Source organism: Trachemys scripta, chromosome 6, assembly GCF_013100865.1.
Source record: "Trachemys scripta elegans isolate TJP31775 chromosome 6, CAS_Tse_1.0, whole genome shotgun sequence".
Lineage (NCBI taxonomy): Eukaryota > Metazoa > Chordata > Testudines > Emydidae > Trachemys > Trachemys scripta.
The window spans coordinates 113,350,932-113,365,291 of record NC_048303.1 but is presented as its reverse complement, the minus strand read 5'-3'; the positions used below and the strand labels follow the sequence as shown (position 1 = coordinate 113,365,291).

The following is a 14,360-nucleotide window of genomic DNA, read 5'->3' as shown; positions in this document are numbered from 1 at the left end:
CAGCTATGAGACAGAAAAAAAACAAATGATCATTTGGACTTAAACAGTGGCTTTAACTGGGGGCTTTTCCAGCATTTCACAAAGTTGGCTGCTTTTATTATCCCCACTTTACAGGTGGGGAAACTGAGGCAAAGTGTCTGTGTACATAACAAGTTACTGTGCTGCAAACCAGGGCATGAATCTATGGTGCACAAGCTTGCCCTCCCATAATGTACTGTGCAGAGACTGCTGCAACACACTGAAAATCCAGGAGTGCAGCTTGGTGCACTGCGCTGTCAAACAGTACTCCATCAAACCGCACTCTGGGACTTTAACTGCTGTGGTGTTCACACAGGGTGTTGTGCAGTAGGCCGGTGTACTGCAGAGTCACACCCTGACTTGCCATACAGCAATTTGCTGTTTGTAGACCAGTTGTAAATCTTGTCTCCAAGATCAAACAGTGAGTCACCTGCAAACTTGAGAATCAAATCCATGTCTTCTGACTCCCCGTCCCATGCTCTAACCATTGCTTCCCTTCATCATGTTAGGCTTGGTGCTTTTTTTAGCACCTAGCCCTGAACAAAGGGAACAGTACAACTGTGCTGCCCCAGGAGGAGCCTTGGGAATAATGGTGACTTGGCCACAGTTCTTCCCCCATCTTGAGGACAAAGCTAGCTCATCCATTTTCATTGAGCAGCTTATACCCTGCAGTGTAGCCAGCCAGCTGCTCTGGCTGACATATAAGGGGTGGCGCCAAGTCCCTTGCCACTCCCCCACCTCCTCTACATCTCTCCATCCCTACCTGTTTACCCACAGCCAGGGAGTATTGTGTTAGCAGCAGGCCTTAGGAGCTAAGTAAGGGAATGGAGGTGGCGTTACTTCTCCTTTTTCAAACTGCATGGCTGAGTAAGGGCTGTACCAATCTAGCCCAGGGTGTTCTGATGGAGAAGGTTTCTGAATTCAGTATTTTGTAACAGTCTGGTAATTTTGGATGTGTGGTTAAATTGAGAACGAGATCTTTAAGATGTATGAAAGAGAGGCAATAATACCATGACTGCTTTGCCGCAGTTGCTACCTCTTGCTTGGGAAAGTACAGCTAAGATTGCAGTGACAACTTTTTTGCTGATCACATCATACTCAATGACTGAGGTGTGGGGCATTTCCTGGGAATTAATGACTGGCTGGGAGGAGTTGATGGCACAAAGAATAGCAAAGCCATTGATCTCCTTCAGCCATTAATTCCCAGAAAATGTCCTGTGTCTAGTCATTATTGCTAATCTATAATGGAGTGGGTTTTTTTGTCGGGGTGATGGCTTTACTTTCCATTGGCATTTACAAGGCATTCTTAAAGAAAGAAATATTAATATATCTCAGTTATTTTGAGAGCCAAGTTTTCAGAGTTGTATTGTGCATAGTTGCTTAAATGAGAACTCTAAAAAATGAACCCAGCTCTGAAGTGCTCACCAAGCAGATGACAGCTTGAGGCAGCCTTTCCAAAACTTTTGACAGATGAGCTTCCCTTCCAGAAAAAAGCATTCACATCCTCCTTCGGGCCTGATGTGTTAAAGGCCTTCCCAAAAAGAGGAGTCACTCAGAGTAGATTTTGTACATCTTCATAATATACATCCTCAGCATTGCCGTCTCTTGTGATTTTATTGTGAGTCTTGTGAATTCTGGACTCTCTTTATCTTTAACATGAAAGCATGCTTCTTGACTTCATCTCATGAATTTTTGTGTACTCAACATTGTTGCTCTCTCCATGACTTTCAACGGAGCTGAAGTCAAGGAAGATGACCACCATTTTGTTAAAGTCCTTGAATGTGGAAGTGAAGCTGCCCCTAGTGAGATGGCGACCAATTGCCGAGTCGGAATTGTGACCCTGAGTCAGTTCGTTCTCTGCTCCATTCCTATGTGCTTCCCTTTACTCAGGACAGATTATAACGTTACAACAATCTAGCCTTGTAGGAAACGAATCATGATTACAAAAATATAACAGATAACTGATACAGCTGTATGTTGTAAGTATAGGAATAGCATGTGAAATGTCCCATATATTGTACATATTAGCATAGTTTGGCAATGTAATAAGAGTTAAATATAAAATTTTGGTAATATATTTTCAATGTGTGTTCGGTGATACAGTGCACATGCTGCATTCATGGTGGATTTCAGAGGGCAGGTCTATGCTAGAAGCATTACAGCTGCACCGATGCAGCTGCGGCACTGTAGCGCATCTGGTGAAGATGCTCTATGCCGACAGGAGAGTGTCTACCATGCTCTATGCCGACAGGAGAGCCTCTCCCACCAGAATAACGCTGCTGTGGACAGCGCTTAGGTTGCTGTAACTTACGTCACTTGGGTGTGTGTGTCTTTTTCACGCTCCTGAGCGAGTAAGTTACAGCGACTTAAGTGGTACTGTTGACCTGCACAGAAAGTCTGACCTTTGCAAATATCCCCTGTAAAGCCTGTTATCAACCCCATTGAAGTCAGTGGGAGTCTTTCCATTGACTTCACTGGACTTTGTATCAGGACAATAAACAGGGAGTTTCCTTTTGAAAATGTGTGCTTTTCAGTGCCTAATGCACAATATAGCTGTTTTACAATGCTAGCAGTTTATGGTCTGTCAAAGAGTGGGTCCCATGCTACTATGGAATGTTCATTATGGAATGGAGGAAAGTATTTGCAGCCATGACTATGTTGGCTTTGAAAAGCATCAAGCCAGATTTTTCCTGCACTCCCCAAATAATGAAATACAGTGTTGGATTATCCCCCTAATTTGCATGCCTTAAAAGTGACATTCCTAAGTTCTCTGCAACTTCCTTCCACTCTGTTTTCCTGACTTTCTCTATTGTTTTCAACCCCAACTCAAAATCTCTTTCTCCCTCTCTCCTCAGTGTAATTTCTTTTAGTGATTTAATGTGTCTTCCCTTCCCTCTGTTTAATTACCACTCTGTTTTGATCTCCATCTCTTTCAGGATAGCCAGTTGCTGACTTTTTTTTACTAGGGATATTGTTGGGTTATTTGGTTGTATTGTGGTTCCTTTCTGTTATTCTTTCCCCTCACTCTGGTCAAAGGTGCTATAAAAATAAGTCCAATGGAATGGATCTGTCTGAGTAAGACAAATGAATCAGAGTTTGCGCATATTCATTGACCAGCTCTACCAAGATGGATGCACTGTTTCTAGATATGTCTCTGCTAATGCGAAAAGAGGTGAATGTGGTGTTATCTACAGTATGTGTTCCTTAATCTGTAGCTCGGTGTATCTAAGGTAATAAAACAAGCATTGAGGCAGAGTGAGCATAAATATTTATATCACAACAATGTAAGCATGTGGAAAAAGCACCGGACACTCTGAATGTGATGCAGTAGCTTATTGGGTATAATTCTGAAGAGGATTTATTGGTTTTAAGCTATTTTCAAAAACCATCTGCACTCTGTATTTCAGGAATTAGCGGAGTAGTAGTCATGTTAATGAAAGCTTAAAGACTAAATACATGTGATTTAACTCCCCCTGTTGGGTTTGGTGGTGACTGGTGGTCAGATCAATGTGATTTGGACTTGCATTTCACCCAGTCTGAAAATTTATATAATTCCTAGGGCTGTCTGATTTCAATTCATTGAATAATAATGTCTGGGATATGGTAGCAAAGTTAAAGTTCCCATGCTGCCCCTCACACTTGGAAAGAGTTCCCCATAAACCTCTGCAAAGCTACAACTTTGTCCCCCTTCAAAATCTCCTTTAAAACACACTTCTTTGCTTGATGCCTAAAGCCAATTGACAATGGTTACGCTGCTGGTGTGCCGAGACCATGCTGACCTCTGTTCCCCGTCTGTAATATGGTGATGAGTCTCTCTTTCTCCCACCCAATCAATTTAGATCCCAAGATTGCACGTAGCTAAAGCAGGATGCAGTAGGTAGCCACCAATCACTGTGGAGCCGGCCTTGCTGCAGTCGCTGACCCCAGCATCTTGCCTGCTGGGCCCATGCCATGCTCAGTCCGTGTTGTTCCCCATTTCTGAGCTTCCATTCAGCCATTGAGCATACTTGTGGGGGATGAGCAGGAGCAGCTGAAGGTGCTGTCCTCCCTAGCTCTGCCTCTGCCAATAGTGTGCGCTATGCATAATCCACAGCTGTGGGCACCACTGAATGTGGGAAATGTTCTACTTCAACCAGGACAAGAGGTTTTGGGGGGCAGAGTGGAACAGTCCCGTGAAACCTGGGACCGCTGGGAGATATGAGCTTTATGGGGGCTGTGACTTGTGTGTGTTCCTTCCTAGCTGGCTCCAGTACATTAGATATAATATTTGCTGTCACTAAAAAAGCTATCCCAGACCTCTGATCCTGCAATAAGCTTTGCAGCAGTGGGCTCCTGTGCCTTTATGGACTTCAATTCAGGGAATGTATTTGTCTGTCAAAATGGTTTTAAAAGAAGAGTGCCGGTTGGGAGGTGGATATGCATCATGATTTTTAACTTAATTTGAACTCTGCATGGGCAAAGGCAAACCACCCACATGGAGCTTGATGCAGGATTGTAGCCCTAGCAAGCCGCATTGTTAAGCTGATTTGTTAGTCCAGCACAAAGAGGAGCTCCCCCTTCCAGCAGCCAGTTCAAAATCAGATCCACGTTGTGTATGGTAAATCTGTAAGTATTTCTTGCCTTACGGCAGGAACAGAGGAGCTGTATCCACTAGCAAGTTAGAGATCAGGAAGTTAATGAGATTCTCACTGGATAGTCCTTTTCTGTTAACTAGATCCAACTTGTATATTACACTTCAGTAAATCCCGTTCCTGAACTTAAGGTAGTTCTTGCCTTCATCCTTTTTATTATATGTACATCTGGGCCCAATGTATAGCATTTTCAAAGAGGCACACCATTCTTTACACTAGGAAGATCTGCTGTAGCTAGGCCCTTTAAATGCTCCACCCTTTAAGCAACAAAGTTGTTGTTGTTGTTTTTTCTCATTCTGAAATATGTTTTTCTTGCCAGGAATACATTTAGATGCAGGGCACTATGAAGGATGACTAGACTAAACTGCTGAAGGCCAACTAATTTTTCATACACTTTATCAGTACTACCAGGACCTTGCATAGTGGTAATTCTGCCCCAGGGTCATGATCATACTTGATTTTTCCTTGTGCCTGAAAACTTGTTGCCGTTGGCTGAGTGAATCTGTTGTAATACAGGAAGTCGAAAAATGCCTTTTTAGCTGGCGGGTAGTAGGCATGCAACAGACTGCACATCTGTTACGAAATTTCTTCAGGATAATAGGAATGAGCCCAAAAGCAAGGAGGGAAATAATGGGAAGTTGGGTGTATGGCAATGGACAAGGGTTGAGGGCAGGGTGGCTTTTTTGCTACTATTCTGAAATGAATAGTTCATTCTACACACAAGGAGTAAGGCAGAGGAAAATCAGGTCCAAACATATTTACGAGCATCCCGTAATACACGGTTCAGAGTTTTCTTCTGCACTCAGGGCGTACGAGGCTGCTGGGCTCTCTAGACGTCCATTGCTGCTCTATCATAAAGAAAGTGTGTGTAACAGTACTCAGAGCAGCAGGGGCAGTGCACTGCATCAAGAAAGAGTTGACATTCAGTAGAGCACATAGATTAAAAAGGGTCTTTATCATTAGCCTTAGAGTGAAGCAACAAGACTGAGGCAGAATCAATCTGCATTTATAACACTGGAAGAGTTTTTGCTTGATGGCTGGCCCATAGGCTCAAGGGAAAACACTTCAATGTATTAGGAAATGAGCAGCCAGCTGTGGCACAAAGTGCTGTTTTGTACCTGAGCTGCCTGCCAAGTGGGATTAGTTCACAACGGATATTTAGTGCTGCAGATGGAACTAAAAAATATTTTAGGTGCCTCACTTGAGTAAAACTTGCACTGAGAAACTGCCTTGACAACAGAGGGTGCTTCCAAAGTCTCCCTTTTAATATACAGCTCAAAGGAAGAGGTACAAGAGGGAGGAGGAAGATTTCATAAATGGATGGCTGCTTAATGTCTTTGCAGATCAAGGTTTGAAAAAGTACCTTGCGTGGGCTGTGTGCACAGCTTGTTAGCACTCCACAGGGGCTGATGTATTTTCACCACTGTTCAAAATGTTTTATTTTGTTTTAAAACATCCTGGGTAATAGGGTGAGATTGCAGACTGGAGGCGGGGACTGAGAAGTTTGGAACCCCATTGTGAATATGGGGTTTCCTCATATTCTACATAACCGTGCTTACTAACTATAGATAAACAGACAGGCCCTACCTACCTGGATACATTGCTGCAGGTTATAGCAGCTCAGTCTATTCAATAGTATTCCTGGATTAGGATCCCATCCTTGTTCTCAGTTGTAGAGACAACAAAGATGCAACTGGGAGTGTCTCTCTCTCAAACAGTCCGGATTGAACATGGCTAGTCTGTATGCTGGTGCGGGGAGGGAGGATGGAGAAGATCTGGATGTTCCTTCTCCTCCCGAAACAAATCACCCAAAAAGGGACTAGGAGGGATGCAGAGAAAGCACAGCTTTGGCTTTTCTCCTAATATACTGACTGCTCAGTGGGGGAATATGCTGCAGTCCCTTAAAGGGGCGTGTCACAATATGTTTCCCACTGTGCAACCACTACATCTTGGAAGGCGTTCTCTTTCTCCAAGCCTAGTGCTCCCCTTTGTGTAGTGTAGTGCTACTTCGCCTCTTGCTACAGGGGCACAGTCTAGTCCAAATCCCAGAACCTGGACAGTTATTCCATAATTTCAATGTTTGAGCATCACATAACAGACCATTATTATAACAGAGGCAGGCATGCACTCACTATAACTAAGGTTATGTCAGGCTTTTCATTATAACCCACTACTTTCAGGATCCCAGAACTTTCTGAATTTTTTTACCTTTTCAAAAGAAAGTTGCCATGCTTAACCTCACTGGAGAGGTGAAGTTTTCTGGAAGGGTTGATCAAAATCTGTTTAGCTGTTTGAGAGTTTATGGGACAATAAAGCTTTTTTTTAAAACTCGCAGTTCAAAAATAAATTAATTTTCAATGGGTAGTTTTCAGGGTGGATAATAGAATTGGGTGTTCACAAATGATTCAGCCAACAAATGGCATGCTCTTCTAAAAATGTTTCTCAACTGATATATTTGTAATTGTTTGCTGACCAGTTAAATACTAGGTGTCCGTTTGCAACCTTTACTCCCAGTGAGGAATATCTCCCCATGGGACTGCTTGTGGAATAAAGTGTTAGTTGGTGGGAATAAGCGTGGCAGAATATTTGCAGAAAAAGAATATAGAATTTGCCATTGTAAGTAGAGTATTTGCACCAGAAGAATGACTTTAATAGTTATACTCATCGAATCAGAAAACAAACCCATGAGCAGTGCTAGGTTAAAGAATTTTGTGGCTCTGTGCACTGTGGAAATTGCCCCCCTTCACTCAAATTAGGCCTCTTTCCTCCCACATTGGTGACAGAGGGGTGGCTGGGCCAAATCTGAGCAGCATTGTGTCCTCATGCTCCTGTTTGCACTGCCACACACCCGGATCTGGTGGTTAGGGCAAGTGCAAATTGGTTAATCCACGCTTGCATACATTTGAATACTCTCAACCATTTCAAACAAGCGGTATACAAACCAAAAATTACTTGTTGAATCCTTGGGAATCATGGATACATTTGAGAAAACTGCAAATTGTTCGTGGCCAATTGAGACAGAAGGAAGGATGAAACTTAATAAGTAATATATTTGATAACTTGGCCAATTTTAGTGCTCCTATAATTAAAGAAGTACTCATCACTATTGCTTTCTGGTGGCATCCATCGTTAATAGTTGTTGGTTTTGTCACATTAGTTTTGTGTGTGTGGAAAATGTTGACAACAATTACTTTTTAATTGTTAAGGTTTTCATTGGAAAAACATCATTTTTAACTTTTCACTCAAATGTTGAACATTTTTCACTTTTTGGGAAGCAAAGCTGAAAATCAGCAGCTAAATACGGAAAATGGTTTGGGTTTTGGCTGAAAATGTTTGCTTTTTGAGTTTTCAGTTTTCCAAAGGGGGAAAAAACATACATTGTTTGAGGAAAGCAGATCCTTTCCACAAATATTTTCATTTAGTCAAAAACACCATCAAGAAAGTTTTGAGGGAAAATATTCAATCAGCTCCATTAATTGCTTTCCAAACAGAAGTAGGCAGAGTTCTTCCTCTGAGGAGCTCAGAATAGAAATATATTCTAGAAACTATATATATCTTTGTTAACAATTTCTTAAAAATAGGATTTGTAAAGTATTCCCATTTTGTCTTCTATTACAAGGGGCTTAGTTAAGGCTGCTTATTGAATCTTAACTTTGGCATTTCCTGACTTTTGAGAATGAAGCTCCAGAGAGAAAGACCATCCGAAGAAGTGGGCTGTAGTCCACGAAAGCTTATGCTCTAATAAATTTGTTAGTCTCTAAGGTGCCACAAGTACTCCTGTTCTTTTTGTGGATACAGACTAACACGGCTGCTACTCTGAAACATATCCCATCAATGATCACAATCACACTGCACAAAAAGTGTGAAATCCTTTCTACATTTCCAAATGTGCTAATTCGATGATTCTGTTCAGTTATATTTGATCCAGATATTCAAGTTTGTTTTAGATAGTGTTGTCAGTTGCTGGCTACGTGTGTGTTCTCGATGTGTGTTGTGCTGGCTTGGTGCAGATAGCTGACACAGCAGAGCTCAGTCAAACTGCCCAAGAAGACCACACCCAGGAGATGTGTGGGTTACATTAGCAGGGTCTGACTTTAGTTCAGGCCTGAGGCCTTACAACAGGCCCCTTATACCAGGCCTCATGTCTCAGACTCTCTTTCTACTACAGATAGGATATGAAATAGAGAGGCTGGGAGCACATCCTCATGTCGATTTTTTTTTAAGTTTAACAATAAGGTTGGTTTCAATTTTAAGATCCCTCTTAGGCTATGTCTACACTATGAGCTGGGGGTTGCCAACCCTCCCAGTTTGGCCGGGAGTCTCCTGGAATTGAGCTCAATCTCCCGGAGACTACTGAAGCCAATCTGGGAGATTTTAGGCTGCTAAAAGTCTGGTGGCGCATTGAAGCTAAGGCAGGCTCCCTACCTTCCCGGCTCTGCGCCGCTCCTGTAAGCGGCCAGTATGTCTGGCAGTGGCCTCAAGGAGGAGGCATGGTCAGGGGGTCTCTGTGTGCTGCCCCCACCCCAAGTGCTGACCCCGCAGCTTCCATTGGCCAGGAACGGGGAACCGCAGCCAATGGGAGCTGCAGGGGTGGTGCCTGCAGGCACGGACAGCACACGTAGCCACATGGGCGCCCATGATCCTAGGAACCACTGCCAGACATGCCACCACTTCTGGGAGCCACCCAAGGAAAGCGCCGCCTGGCCAGAGCACCCCAAATCTCCTCCTGCATCCCTGCCCCAACCCTGAGCCCCCTCTCATACCCAAATTTCCTCCTGGAGCCGGTACCCCCTCCTGAACCGCAGCCCCCTGCCCCAGCCCTGAACCACCTCCTGCACCCAAAACTTCCTCTGAGCCCACACCCCTGCCCCAGCCTATAGCCCCCTCCAGCACCCAAATTCCCTCCCAGCGCCCGCACCCCAACCCCCCTCCTGAACTCCAACTTCCTGCCCCAGCCCTGAGCCCCTTTCTGCACTCAAACTCCCTCCCAGAGCCTGAACCCCCTACCCCAGGTCGAAACCCAATCCTTCACCCAAACTTCTTCCCAGAGCACGCACCCCGAGCCCCCTCCCACACCCAACCCCGCTGCTCCGTCCCTGAGCCCGCTCCCGCACCCCTGCCCCAGGCTCAGCCTGGACCTCCCTCCCACACTCCGAACCCCTTGGCCTCACTCCCCCATCCCAGAGCTCACACCCCTCCTGTACCCCAACTCCCTGCCCCAGCTCAGTGAAAGTGAGTGAGGGTGGGGGAGAGCGAGCAATGGAGGGAGGGGAACTATAGTGAGGGGGCGGAGCCTCAGAGAAGGGGTGGAGAATGGGTGTGGCCTGGGGGAAGGGTGGGCAGAGGGCAGGGCAAGGGTGTTTGGGTTTGTACAATTAGACAGTTGGCAACCCTAGCTGGGGCTGTGATTCCCCTGCTCGTGTACACATACTTGCAATAGCTCTCATCGAGCTAGCAGACTTATCAATAACAGTGTAGCATGGGTAGCAGCAGTGAAGGTACAGCTGAGTTGGGCCTAGTACATACCCGCCGGTTTCAGGTGGGTTTGTACTCAGCACAGTTCAGCCTTGCTGTTTATGCTCAAGTTAGCTGAATGCGAGCTAGCATGAGTATGTGTACACAAGCATGGGATTCACCCCCACTAGCTTGTAGTGCTGATGTAGCCTTTGAGTATAAAACGTTTGAGTGCAGAGGCATTTGAAAAGCTAGGATTTAAAAATGGCTGCAGGGGAATCCCATTCTTTAGGAGAGCAAATTGAAAATGTCTGCCATAAGGTGGAGGGTGAGTATGGCTGTTGAGGGGTGGGTGTGAGAGAGAGAGAGATTGCAAAACTCATAATACAAGTTGTTCTGGGACCTGTGACTCTACTACTACCTTTTTAAAGTGATGGTACTGTAGGAGAAAAAAACAGAATACTTAAAGTAAGGATTGAATGCCATTCTTCCGATGTGTTATTTTTTTCTTCATATCAATCAGTATATTTTTAGAAACAACTTCATAGTTTATTTTCCCTCAAAAGAGATTGCAAAAGATTCGCAACACAATAGCGCACTGAAAAACATGCCTGGATACATTGTATTAACTAATGTCGATATACATCAACATTTTACAACACAACTCTCTTTCAAGGTTTTAGCAATTATGTTTCTTATTCCATATATCACAAAGCAACGATAATGGATTGAGTCTGTCATTTATTAAAATTGTTTTTCAAGTGTAGGAGAGGGAAATATATATTACAAAAAAAACAAAAACAAAAACAAAAAACTTTAGTTTCCAAGGACATGGACAGGCTGGTATATTACTGTCATATTTTCAATTGCAAATGTCTATGGGCCTGGGTCCTTCTATTGACTTCAGTGAGTTCTGGATGATTCTATGAACAAGTATTAATATGTCTGACCTAAACACAAACTATTGCCTGTGAAAAAAGATGTGTTCAAAGAAAAGCAAAAAACAATATTGTATGGCCAATCATGAATAATGAAAAACCAACAGCAAATAGCTGGTGTGAACATTTGGTGAACAACCCAACAAGTACAAATTACTCATCTGAGATATTGGCAAATACTTAAAATTATCAAGGACAGAGTCACAATAATTCATGAATCAAAGATTGTATCAAATTTAACCTCTTCATTTAATGTTTGACTTGAATTATAAGAAGCTGAAGAAGCAACATCAGTTTCTCTCCCAAGAGAACACACTTAATAACGCAAATTACCAAATAACCTTTTTATAGAGGAAAAAAATATTAAGGCATGTCCAAAATATATTAGAGATGGTCTGAACCAGCACCCAAGATCTGAACACTTCCTGGAGAAATTTGGATCCAGATTCAATCTTCCAGGATAAGGCCCGTATCTGTCTATAATTGCCTGAACCAAAACATCCAATATGAACATCCATCTTAGAAATGTAGGAGATGTTGGGTGTATAGGTGTTTGAATATCTAAGGGTCTGTCTACACAGCAAAAAAACGCCCTTGTTGGCTTGGGTCAACTGACCTGGGCTCCTGGGGCTCACGCTACAGGGCTAAAAATAGCAGTGCAGATGTTCAGGCTTGATGTGGAGCCCAGATTCTGAGACCCTTGCCAGGTTTCACATCCTGAGATCCAGCCCAAGCTGCTATTTTTTTTTTTTTTTTTTGCCCCATAGCGTGAACCCCACAAGCCCATGTCAGTTGACCTGGGCTCTGAGAATCACTGCAACAGGTATTTGTTTGCTGTGTAGTACCCTCAGGAAACAGATGTGGGATGATGATCAAGTATATAGGAAGGGCTATAATCAACAATATTTGTAGACTTAAACTACAAGACTGAAATTCTGTCCTAATTGAACTCAATGGCGAACTCTCATAGAGTCCGATGGTGCCAGGATTTTATCCCAAATGCTCTTGACTTTCAGTCATCTAGATTTGTAAGGCTATTTCCTCTGCTGGCATCAATCAACCTAACCCCGTTGACATGAATTAGATGCGGTGTAGAAGCCCACTCATTCTTATTGGTTCTTTTCTGTATAAGATAGGCATATTTAAAACTCCTGCTTAAACAAAGTTGTTTAGGAATTACTGAATTTCCTGTCTTCAGCCCAGGGAATTGGGGGATGACTAAAAAAAAACAAAAAAGTCAGGCTTCAATAGATATTACCTTAACTATGGGCTCAATTTCTTTTTTCATTGCATTAGTATTTATTCTGAATGGCTCTTGATGTGGGTTAGACATTACTTTAGCAGATTTCTTTAGTAGAACACTATAGGTGGGGAAAAGGCAAGGGTTTTTTGTGCTGGGTATTTTTTGAGAAATTCTTAAATATAAAAGTAGACCAGGATAACTATTTCAGACAGTGTCACTGTTTTCAGTGTGTTGTCTTATTTTTACAGCCTGTTTTCCTAAATCTTCTCATCTAACAATCACAATATATAGTTCCCGGAGAGATTTATTCAGGCTCTATATTATTTCCATTACATAATATTTCATTAAACTTTATTTGTGTGTCATTAAACTCACACACTCACCGTTCCTGCACTGTAGTTATCTTGTCATCATAAATCCTCTGTTAATGGGATTTTATTTCTGTACTAACAATAAAAAGTAATGAAAAAATGAAAATTTTGTAATAAATGATTGTATCATGCAGAAACTGAGCCAGTGGGCTGGAAAAATGAGATAAGTATATTTCTTCACTTACCCAGCAATATATTAACAATTTATGTGCTATCAATTCAAATCATCTAATTGGATGGGAGGAATTTGGACAATAAGTCTGAAGTGCTATCTCCGAAGAGCCATTTTCTTTGATTTTTCTGCCGTGTTTCAAGATCTGCCATGGGGTAGGGTACAGGGGGACAAGCCTCTGAACTTTTTATAAAGGCTGTTTAAGGAACACTGCTGTGTAGCATAGGTCCCTGATCCTGCAATGAGTGCTGACTGGGCAGACCCCTGCACCCACATGGAGCCCTGCTGATTTCAAAGAGAAGTCACACTGGTGCAGGAGTTTGCTTGTACAGAGCTCATTGAGGATGAAGGCCAGGATTATATATAAGGGTTCACATCTTTTAAAAGGGCATTAATTTCAAAATTAGGATTAAATATAAAAATAATTAACTTTTTATAATATGTAGTTTTAAATAATTCCTAGAAGTGATTTTAAAACGCCAGGGCACCATTGTATTCCGCTAGTATATGAGAACCAAAAAGTGAAATGGACTTTTTTTTTTTAACTTTCTTGGATTTTTGGGAAGAGAGTGGGCTTAATTTGGGAGAGGTATGGTGGGTTTTATGGACAGTTGTCTGCATTGTGTGTCTTTAATTTATGGGATAGGTACGCCACGGGGAGAGGCTTAAAAAAGCTCAGTCCATTAAAATGATTGAAAAGACGATTGAGAGGTGACTTGGTTACAATATATACATACCTTCTTGGGAAGAAAATACTGGGAACTAAAGGGCTCATTAATCCAGTGGCGAAAGGCATAACAAGAACCAATGGCTAGAAGCTGAAATTGGAGACATTCAGATTAAAATAAAGCACAAATTTTAACTGTGTAGATGATTAACCATTGGCACAAACTAACAAGGGAAGTGGTGGCTTCTCCATCTCTTGAAGTCTTCAAATCAGGACTGGATACCATTCTGGAAGACCCACTTTAGTCAAATACAAGTTATTTTATCTTGGCAGTGTCCCCCTAAGAGAACTTGAATCTAGTCTCATTCTTCAACATTTTCTACACTGTAGCTAAACAAGAACTGTAAAAAAAGATCTGTTCCCAAAAGGGACATATTTTTCTCTCTCCAGCTCTGGTTAGCAGGATTAGGCTGTCATCAACCTTTCTGTTTACCAACGTGCTTGCATTTCTATTCTCTAGCTGAGAAACAACCATAGTTTCCTTACAATTAATAGGCCCATGGTGTCTTATGCTCCCTTAATTAACTGCTTCTTACTCTCCTTTGCTCCTTACTCTCCAAGTGGTGGCCTCCATCTTTGTTAACTCCGAGGATTGACCCAGTGGTTTCCAGAACTAGAAATACAAGTCTCTACAGCTTGAGTAAGAGAGCCAGGCTGTCAAACTGGAGCTGCAACAGATCCATATCTTTTGTGAACTGGGAAATTCATAACCAACACACTGCTCGGTGGGTTACAGAAGCACAGTGAGGTGAGCTGTCTGATGTGTGGCCAGGGAAGGGAGTAGACGGAATCTTGGTACAGAAATA

At 42.7% G+C, this 14,360-nt stretch overlaps 1 protein-coding gene across 1 annotated transcript in view; it reads right to left on the bottom strand.

Moving 5' to 3' along the window:
* The window catches only part of LOC117879644, a 106,902-nt gene that overhangs the window by 50,040 nt on the left and 42,502 nt on the right, over positions 1 to 14,360 (bottom strand). Inside the window, 1 exon segment of the mRNA XM_034774917.1 lies at positions 13,565 to 13,645. Coding sequence (XP_034630808.1) covers positions 13,565 to 13,645 — 81 coding nt within the window.